Source organism: Epinephelus moara, chromosome 20, assembly GCF_006386435.1.
Source record: "Epinephelus moara isolate mb chromosome 20, YSFRI_EMoa_1.0, whole genome shotgun sequence".
Classification (NCBI taxonomy): Eukaryota; Metazoa; Chordata; class Actinopteri; order Perciformes; family Serranidae; genus Epinephelus; species Epinephelus moara.
This window is the reverse complement of record NC_065525.1, coordinates 10,775,710-10,786,677: the sequence shown is the minus strand read 5'-3', so window position 1 is coordinate 10,786,677 and position 10,968 is coordinate 10,775,710. Positions and strand designations below refer to the sequence as shown.

The 10,968-nt window shown below is 40.4% G+C and overlaps 1 protein-coding gene across 1 annotated transcript in view; it reads right to left on the bottom strand.

The window, feature by feature from the left end:
* Positions 1 to 1,387: 1,387 nt before the first annotated feature.
* cbln1 (cerebellin 1 precursor) overlaps positions 1,388 to 10,968 on the bottom strand; it is a 31,850-nt gene continuing 22,269 nt past the window's right edge. The window contains exon 3 of the mRNA XM_050074266.1: positions 1,388 to 5,813. Within this exon, the coding sequence (XP_049930223.1) occupies positions 5,616 to 5,813 (198 nt within the window). The 3' untranslated portion in view covers positions 1,388 to 5,615. The remainder of the gene's footprint in view (positions 5,814 to 10,968) is intronic.

The following is a 10,968-nucleotide window of genomic DNA, read 5'->3' as shown; positions in this document are numbered from 1 at the left end:
CATAAAACAGCAGAAAAAAACATGTACGTGTGCTTTTAGAAGGTAACGTCTCTATGCAAACATATTTTGTTGTTTAGTTTGGAGGAGTTAGAGTCTGCGAATCACAGCCTCCTGAAGTAAAACCAGACCGTGACAACTCTTAGCGGTGGATCACTCGGCTCGTGTGTCGATGGAGAACACAGCTAGCTGCAAGAACTAATATGCAGGACACACTTATCATCAATACTTGAAACGCACCTTGCGGCCTGTCTGAGGGACACTTGGCCAACCATTTCCGTGGTTGGGGCTGTCACAGGTACCTGATGCCTTCGTCCCCCTAAGTGCAGAACAGTTGGTGGGATGCCCGCTACAGTGACAGAGACAGTGAGATATAAAAACAGTGACAGAGACTGCGAGATACAAAAACACAAAGAGAGACACCTCTTTGTGTTTTTGTTGAAAGCTACTCCTGGGAAGTAAGATGACTCCAGTTTTTTCCACCATAATTAAGAGTAAAAATGCTGTCTTATATTTATGCCAATACAGTATTTGGCAGTTAAATTGAACTAAAAGAGAAAAAAAAAAAATGTGACAACAGAAAGCTGAGAGAAAAAGGGAATGTAGAAGAAAGGAAGTGCCACTGAGACTGGTCTGAACAGAGGGGGAGAGGACAGCAAGTCAGACACAGACAGCAGAGGGATGTTGGAGAGAGGAAGATGTGCAAAAGAGGACGGACAGGAAGGAGAATCAAGCGGCGGGAAAGCGAAACATAAAGAGAAGAAATGTCAGATGAAGGGGGAAAAAGAAGAAGAGGAGAAGAAGAGAGTGTGAGCAGGAGGAAGGAGGGATCTGGAAGAAGAGGGGAGATGATGTTGATGTTTGCTTGTTATTCCAGCTCTAATTTTCCCCCTGGAACTCATTAGAGTCTGGAGAGAAACGAACCACAAAACCTTAAAAACCAACAGAGTGGAGAGAGAGAGAGAGAGAGAGAGAGAGAGAGAGGGAGGGAGGGAGGATAAGCATCCAAAGGAAATAAAACATAAACAAATGGAAAAGGAGGAAAGAGAGAGAAAAAGGGACAGGGGAGGCAAAGAAACAAGGAGCCCTAATCGATTAGATTTAGGGAGAATAAGATAAAGAGAAACAGAAGAGATTATAGTATAGAGGAGACAATAACAAGAGAGACACATATAGCGAACACCACCCACCATTACACACACCAACACACCTGGGGCTGTGTGTGCTTCTGTTTGCTTTCAGAAGTTATGCCAGCTTCCACAAAATAAACTGCCAGGCCAGGCTTAAAGGAGGTTTAAGAAAAATAAAAGTACCATTTAAATTTTATTGATTTCATCAGAGCAAATAAATAAGAAAACAGTAGATAAATTGATTTGATTGATAATAATAATAATAATAATAATAATAATAATAATAATCATCATAATCATAATCATAATCATAATAATAATAAATAAAATACCTTTTTTAGCAGTACGTTTTTTTTATATAAGTAGTAGTCTCAGCTTTTTCGCCACAACTTGGTTTGACCCAAAACAAAAACAAGAAGCATGTTTTTAATCAGAAGAGCAGAACGGCAGCCTCAGATTTCCACACACAATCACTAGTAAGTTTCTCTTAGAATATTTTTTTCTTTTATATAACACTGAAGTACGGAAATACAGATATTATAGTCATCAACCAGATTCAGTTTTCAGTATTAGTATTATCATTATTATCATCATAATACCAGTAGAATAGAAATGGTGGCTTAGATTTCGATATATTTATATATCCATTTGTATATATACTGTGTAAATTTATATATATGTATATATGTATGTACATATACATATATATGTATATATATATATATTATAGAGTTCGTGGTTGTAAGTTGGTTTCAGTGTCCAAAGTCCAACATTGAAGAAAAGCAAGGAAGGATCCGTGCTGGGAGGCAAACGAGTACAGCAGCAGATAAAGTACAGACATGAGGAAGGAGAGGGAGATGGAGCATTGAGGGAAGGAAGAGAGAGAGGTGAGTGAGGGGATAACAGAAGTATACAAAAAAAGAAGAGAGAGAAATCTGCACTTGTGGGTAAACAGCATAGTTGAAGAGAGAAGAGGATCCTAGAGAGGGAGGGCTACAAATCTGAGAAACAGCAGCGGTGATGGAGGGAGAGAAACAGACTGAGGGAGGGGGAGATGAAGGTGTGGACAGAGGATGGTGGGACAGGATGGGGGGGGGGGGGGTGGTTCGAATGTTTGCGTGGCTACCAGAGAGATGACAAAAACACTGAAGGAGCAAGGTACAGCAATACTTTCAGTGTGACTTGTATCGTTAGCAAACTTAGGTTCACTTGATATAGTCACAAGAGAGTTAAGTATTGCGTACACGGCTGGAGATAGGGGTTTTATTACGTCTACATTTAACAGTTTACCTGAAATTCCTGTTATTGTAACCTGTACATATACGTCATACTTTTGCTCCATACATTTTCAGTAGAGAAATGTAAAATTGCATTTTTCTGTAATGTTTTTGGAAAGATTGTGCTTGCAGCATATTAATCAGGGATACTCAACTTGCTTTGCGCAGGGGACACTTTTGCAAAATCACAGATGCCCAAAGGCAGCTAAGAAACAAACATTAATAATGTTTATCAGTATACATATATATATATATATATAATAAATGAATTGCCTGTCTCCAGTCTCTCAACTTTTGATGTCCTCACTCATCCTTGCCGAGAGGCAAATCCAGTGGAAGCAGCCTTGTGCAGGTCAGGTGTATGAAGGGGCGCCTCTAGGATTTCAGGACATTTGGGGCTTAGCAGAAACCTCTGTTGGGGGGTCCACGGCAACCACCCCAGTCACTTTTTGATAAACAAGCTCTACTTTGATGCTTTTTTCATGTACTCTGGTACCTTATTTACATTCAAAGTACAAAAAATTATCAGTTTATTTTCATTGTGAATAAGAAAATGGTAGGTGGGCCAGTCGGAATCCTATCGCAGACCAGATCTGGCCCACAAGATCCCTATAAGTTGAGTATCAGTGTTCTAGATGGCAGACACCAACTCTGTCTCCTCCTGTCTCCTTTAGTTTCTATACTACTCGTTTGTTTTAGTGATTACACTTTGTACAGAAGCATAACTGCTGCCTGGAGTATGGTAGAGAGTGCTACATTTCAACGCATTCTTACTCCCAGCTCATCAAATACTGAAGTTTGATCAGTGGCACGTCACACCAAAATATGACCAACTAGGTACCCCTCCTGCATCAGTTTTGCAGTAGGAGTAGCTGCTAGCTAAATGCATACAGTCTTTTTCAAAATAAACTTATAATGTAGGTTGAAAAAATGCTGGAGAGTCAGTGCAAGTATATTTTATAACTACTCTCATTTTTTTTTTTTTTTTTTTATGTTGTCAAACAAGGAGTCCGCCAGTGTAGGCTAATGTGAGTGAGAGGAGGAAAGTCCAGAGTGAGCGATTAGTTAACCGCAATGATCGCATCATCTACGCTTATCAGTGGGCCCTTTAGAGATGAACTGCGCATCACCTGGAAAGTGGACGGGAGCAGGCAGCTGTAGTAGGAGGCGGTGACAACAAGCTGCGGTCAAGTCGGAGGCTGAATCTAAATATCCACCCTCTGGACTTGCAGACTGAGCCCTCACGGACTTCAGCTGTACATAGTGTGACGTATTTACTGTCGTCACGTAAAGTCTGCGTGAACAGAGGCTGCAAGCGGCTGATAGACAACCTTCGCAGACTGTTGTACTCGTTGCCATGGAAACGTTGAACTAACGCTGCTGTCATATTCATGTCATATAAGTTGATGAATAGTGCTTACTCATCTGTTCCTGAAGATAACAAGAAATAAATCCCATGTATAGACTTTTTTGTGACTGAACAAAAATGTATTAATATATCTCTATATAACAGGCTACACACGTTCAAAAACAGAAATGTTTGCAAATAAGGACAGGACTATAACTCAATAAATTGGGCATTACTTACACACATTACAATCATTAAAATATTATCAGTATCCTATATCAGTTTGTTCTCAGTCCCCAATTGTTTTAATTATGATAGATTAATTTATTAAAATGCTTTACAGGCGCTCTTTAATTTATGTTCATGGTTCAACCTCCATTTTACATGAATTCTCATGTAAATCAGCATCATATCAGTTTGCTGTTGCCTTAACTACAGAGGCTAAATAAATTGTGTCTGACTATAAGGTTAATATTTTCAGAGGAAAAAAACCCAAAACAACAGGTTTAATCAAAGATCTGTCAGATATAGTCGAGGCTTCACATCTGTACAGTTGTTATTTTAAGAATCCTCACATCCCACGGACCACAAGTATCTGTCATGCTAAATATTTCAATAATTAAAACAGTCAAATGTTAATATAAAGTAAACTACATATAGTTTACGATACAGTTAAAATGTGAATGTGAATAATTGCATTGCAGGACCATTTAACGTGTGCCCCTAAATTTGACTTTTCGTTTCACGTGGGACAAAGATAGCTGGCTCCTGATTGAAAGTCCCAAGTTTGTTTGACCCATCCACTCCCACCTGCCCTACGTTGACTCTCTCCTACTTTATACTATGGCAGTTGCCCAGAGCATCAGAAACTTATGCCACCTGGGGCGTCTCATAGTCTTCATGCTCAAGGGTGCCTCTGTGGGTCGGTGTCTGATGCCAACAGGCCACTGACTGGAATTTGACAAGTTGGGAGTGAGGCTGGGTTGTACTTTTTGTACCGCACATGGGTTGTGTGGTGGAGGACTTCGACACCGGACAATAACAAACTGTCTTGGTATCAGAGTTTCCTAAAAGCCAGTAATTATTATGAGAACTATAAAACACAGCTTTACAGGGAATGCAAATGTGTCCCAAGCACCTGATTTTGTGATCAGAGTTGAGTATTTCCCCTATAAAAATTCTGGTTTGGCTTTGGGATAGAGGCTGATCCAAAATCAGTGCAGTTGATGTCAAGCATGGAAAAAAAAACTACAAATAAAGCCACAGTAAATGGGAGGGGAGCAGTTCTTCAAGAAACATTCTTCAAAGCTTATGTTAATAGAGGTCATGAATGAATGAATGTGGAGGAGGGAAAGGGGGCTTTACACTCGGGCTTTAGAACACTCTGGAACATATAAATGATCAATTGCGTCTTTCAGCTGAGAATAAAAAAAGTTTTGGCTGTCCAAAGCTGCAGTCAAGCCACAGAGAAAACAGAGGGAGGAAAGGGTGGATGAAAGGATGGGTGAAAGGAGGAAGGGAAGTGAAGAAGCTGGCCATACACTTTCATGTACCGGCTTCGTATTTCTTCTCTCATTTTACCATTGTATAATCGTTCTATGTCATGCTTGTACACCTCTCTAACATCCCCCATCCTTCCTCTTCCTTCCTCCCTCTGCAGCATCCCGAACAGAGTCCGTTGTTACGTTCCCTCTTCTTTTTCTTCTTTTCCACCATCTTATCCGCGTCCTTTTCTCTTTCCCACACCCCTCTTCTTCCTCCGACTGCCTTTTCCCCTGTCGTCATCATCACACTTTCCATCTTCCACCAGCTCCTCCTCCTTTGTTTCCACCCCCTGCTCCTCCTCTTCCTCTCGCTCTTCCTCTACATGGGGAACACCAGGAAGCCGGAGAAGGTGGAGTATTTCCATCCTCCCATTAGGTTTCCTCTCTCCAGTTTGAGGTAGGCCCGGTCTCCCTTCTCCATCTGAATCAGAACCCCATTACTGGCCGCCTCACGCGTCACATCCTGGTCGCCAGCAAACGCTGAAATCACCGGCCAGCCGTTGTGCATCAGGCTCACCTGTAGGAGACGGGAGAGGACAGACAGTTTATAGAATGAAAAGAGGATAAAAGAGACAGACACTCAACAGGGACATATTTTTAGACTTTCTTGTTGAGCTGCAGGATTTAAAAAAAACAAAATTTCATTAGCAAGTATGCGCAGAATGCATGTGGTTTATGATAATACAATGGGATATAATATTTGCATGGAGCAGCTTTTTACTGTGCAGTCATTATCAATAGATATATCATGTGTTCTTCCCTTTTTTCAGTTACCACTTGGAGCAGATTTAACAGTGACTTAGAAAGACATTCACACACAAAGACACAACAGACCCACACTGTTTCTGACTCAACAAATGTTTCAATGGGGAATAACATCTTCTTCTTACAAAGAGAAGTAACTGTCAGCGATGTGTCCCCTCCCTTTCCCAGGCCAGCCAACATACACACCAGACGACGGCTTTCATCACTTCTCTTTTGAGCAACAGCAGAAATACAAGCATTCCCTGGATTTGCTTCCCCCGTATGCTTCACTAAGAAATGGTTTTATGCTACCCCTGGCACCCATGCAGTGCTAAAACAAACTGAAATGAATTTTGCAGAAATGTCTGTTTATGCAGGATCACACTTTATAAAACCTGTGAGATTACTCGGCTTCCTGCGAGCAAACTCGCTGTACCTTGATAAGAAAGGTGGAACAACACGGGGTTTGTCTTCTCCTGCAGTGGTTGTATGCTACAAGACTGTGACTATGTGATGACTGATTTAGCTTCAGGAGGGGGAGAATATGAAAAACGTTTTTTGGTCAGTTATGTCATCCTGCTTTGTAAATTGAGGCTCATATTCTAATTCCTCTGTAAATGTGATAAATGGTATTTCTGGTTTAAGACTGCCAAAAAGTATGAACTATTTATGAAGGATCACTGATTTGACGAATGTTATGTCTGCAAAAGTTCTGATCTGATGCCCCGCAAGACGACATAATCTGGCTTTGCCCTCCAAAATCAGTATAAATCACAATTGATAAATATGGTGTGACAGTGCTGTGGTTAAAGTTTGGTTAGGTTTAGGTACAACAGGGTGCTGCAGGGAAAACGTTTTTCTGTAGGCTGATGCAGATGTTACCGTCGCCCTGGTTTCGTCATCAAAAAGCCAATGGGATTTTTTCATTGGGTTTCAGATTATTGCAGAAAATAACCTCTGGGACAAACAAAAGTTCATGATATTTGCACATTTTTTCAGCAAGATAATCTTCACAATGTAACACCACTTTAATTATTTCTTAAACCCACATGCAATCGACAGACGTAAAAAGCTAACGTTTGGCTTTAAACTATCTACATTACAGTTGCTTGACATAACATGAGAACCAAAACAAGGTGGTAAAGCCATGTTTGGTGTGATGTTTTTCTGTAGTCTCATTTAGTCACTTGTTGGGCATTTATTTTAAGTATTCTATGTCATAGAACATTTAAACAAAAACTCATCCAAAAAGCCTATTGAGTTCAAAACAAGGGAACTAGGAATGCTGAAAATCTAAATTCTGGGTTTTAGGACTCATTCCTGCACCACTCTGTAATGACTTGGTTGAGTTTGGGAGAGAGTTAGGGTTTGGAGATAGGGTTAGGGTTAGGGTTAGGGTTAGGGCATCAGCCAATACCAAGTACCAGTAGTGTATTAGTGTTAAATTAAAAAGATAACATCAGGCTGGGCTTAAACAAGGCTATCCTAACTTTGTCAACCAAAATTTAAGAAATAAGTGCATAGATATAAATTATTATATAGAGGGCGGCTTTGGCTCAGTGGTAGGGGTTGTCCACCAATGCAAAGATCAGTGGTTCGATCTCCCGCTCCTCCAGCCCACATGTCGAAGTATCCTTGGGCAAGATACTGAACCTCCAATTGTTCCTGATGGCTGTTCCATCGGTATGTGAGTGCGAGGGAATGGTAACTGAGTAGCAGGTGGCACCTTGTATGGTAGCGTTGGCTACCAGTGTGTGAATGTGTGTGTACACGATTGAATGTGACATTGAGTTGTCGGAAGACTAGAAAAGCACGCACCAGTAACTTTGTTGAAAAAATCTTTAAGTTAACAGCAGGTAGCTGTAGAACTTGCAATTAGACATTATGTTACAACAATGCTTGGTTTTGTTTAGGGAACAACAACAAAACAATAATAATCAAACAGTGCAAACAAGCAAACAGTGGTCTCCTGTAAGTCTGGTGTTTTGTCGACAAGGTCATCCACACTGACCTCCTCCCTATACTCTATAATACTACGACATGACTTCCTTCCTTCGCTCCCATCATAATCACTACGGCCTCTAGAAGGCTTTGTCACTTAAATGCAAAACATATGTTAATTCTGGGCAACTGAACCGAAACAACTGATGCTGTCATTCCTCCTGAGGAGGCGGTCTCATTGCATTGAATTGCTCACATGGAAGGATGGATTGCATTAGCAATACCAACAGGTGTCCATAATCCTCCCACCACTTTTTTGTCACGATGGCACAGAAAATGTCCATCTCCTGTACAAAGACACAACCATTACAAACCCTAATGTACCATGCTGACATCCACCTTAAAGGGAAAGTTCCCCCAAATCATAAAAACATATTTTTCTTCTTACCTGTGGGGCTTTTTGTCAATCAAGATTGTTTTGGTATGAGCTGCCAAGTGTTGGAGATATCGTTGGTAGAGGTGTCTGCCCAATAAAATGTAACTAGATGTCACTCGGCTTGTGGTACTTAAAGCGCCAAAAAACAAATACATTTGCAAAACAACAGCAATGTCTATTTCCACATCTCATGACCAAGTTATTAAAGATAATTCACAGACCTTGTTGGGAGCAGTTTCATGTAGGAACTATTTTCTGTCTACCAAACTACACCCACCAACCACATCACAGAAGGAAGCATTCATCTACTGATGGATTCAATTCAATTCAACTTTAAAGCCCAATATCACAAATCACAATTTGCCTCACAGGGCTTTTCAGCATAAGACATCCCTCTGTCCTTAGGACCCTCGCAGCGCACAAGCTTTAACATTAGCTAGCTCAGTGGTGTTAGATGTGTAGATTATCTTGAGTGATCCAGTGATGATTTCTGGAAAGAGACATTGCTGTAAAGTTGTTGTTTTTTAATAAATCTTTATGGCACTCTCAGCACCACAACCCATGTGCCATCTAGTTCCATTATATTATACCCCTTTTCCAGCGTGTGTACGCAGGCTTTTTTACACACAGGAAAACTTTATGGTGGTTTCTTCGTTTTTATATCTCTTAGTCATTCAGTCTCTTTTTCAAACTGCAGACTAATTTGGAATGATATTTGAGTCTTGCTTAAGCGGAGACACACAGTATTTCGTGGTAACGCATCATTGCATCTCGCTGGTAAAGGAGTACATTCATCAGGCTGTTATGTTTCCATCAAATACCCATGTCTGCTGCAGAGTCAACTTTCCCATTCCATTAAAAAGCCAGATGTTAGCGGGTGTTGGTGGGTTTTTTGTGCAGTGGAAAAGGAGCTTTGGAGAGAAGGTAGACACCTTTACAGCTGATAACTCCAACACTTAGCAAGCCACACCAAACCAATCTAGATTTATAAATAGTACTACAGGTAAGAACAAAAACATGATTTTGATTTTGGAGTGAATTGTCTCTAACCACCACTCAGAGGTCTGCCTCACAGCAAAGTGTTTTTTTAACACTTCTTGTCCTTTTTTCTTACTGCAGTAGTGTCTTATTATTTCATTAAAGACTTCACCCAGTGTATGTTAGCAGTGCATTTGTTTCTTCACATTATTTAAGCAGCATGCAGAGCTTTCAAGTTTCATGATTCCACAGAAACTCACATCTGAGCTCCAAATATGTCAAAATATTTCTCTACCACCTAGAAGTAAGTAATTGTAAAACTGTTGCTAAGTGATGAAACACAGTCATAAACATCCCATAATTATACACTTATCCACCTCATTCTACCCTGATGGTCAGGAGAGAGAGGGAATACGTGTGTGTGTGTGTGTGTGTGTGTGTGTGTGTGTGTGTGTGTGTGTGTGTGTGTGTGTGTGTGTGTGTGTGTGCAGAGATGGAGAGCCTGTCAGAGTCAAGAGCTCTCTTGGCCCAGCACTCCTCTTAATAGCAAACTGAACATAGCGATTCTGACTGTATGTGTGTGTGTGCGTGTGTGTGTGTGTGTGTGTGTGTGTGTGTGTGAACAGCCAGTCTGTGAATTTGATGAAAACACTTAGACTGTACTTAAACAATTTTTTTAAATTATCAGGGTTGAAACAGTGCAGGTCATGGCAAAATTCACATATCACTGTGGTGAAAATGAAGTTAGTTAAGGCTGCAACAAATTTAATAAAAGAGGTTGTGCTTATTATTATTATTTACCCACTATTCATGTACACTGTGTAGTTTATGCACCGTAAACAACTGAGACTAACATGAGGCCAGGGAGGCATCACTCAGTATACGATGAGAGAACATTGTTTTGGCTGTCTGACATGAACTTGGCTCCTGCTGAACACATCTTGTACTGTGGGGGAAAATAACTCTCCTCCTTGTGCATGTTTATTCAACTTCCACTCTTCAGTTGACAGTTTTTTACTCCCTCCTCTGCTCCATATTGGTCCCTTTCTATGCAGTTTGGAGCCGGCAACTGGTCACAGTCTTTAAAACAGTGACATAAAACACTTCTCGTGGACAAGGAGAGGTCACCAAAGTCAGCAAGTTTCAAACTGTACTTGTAGCAGCTTTATTGCAAATTTAAAGGCATAGTTCAGATCTTTTGAAGTGCGGTTGTATGAGGTACTTATCCATAGTCAGTGTATAACATACAGTAGATGTTACTGGCACACCCGCAGTTTGGAGAGGGAGGCTGGAGTCTAACACAGAAACAAAGCAATGTACTGCTGTGGAGAGGTTTAGCAGCAAAACCTATTTTCATATCCTACAAAAGAAATCCCAACTAAAGAAAAAAAATCTGTATCATTTTACTTATACACGATATTCAAAATATTTTCACTGCTTTAAAGGGCCAGTGTGTAATATTTGGCATGGTTTATTGTCAATCTGAATCTGAATCTGAATATTCTACCCATTAATATGTTTATATAAGTGTATAATCGCTATAAAATAAAATTTGTTTGGTTTTCGTAGCCTT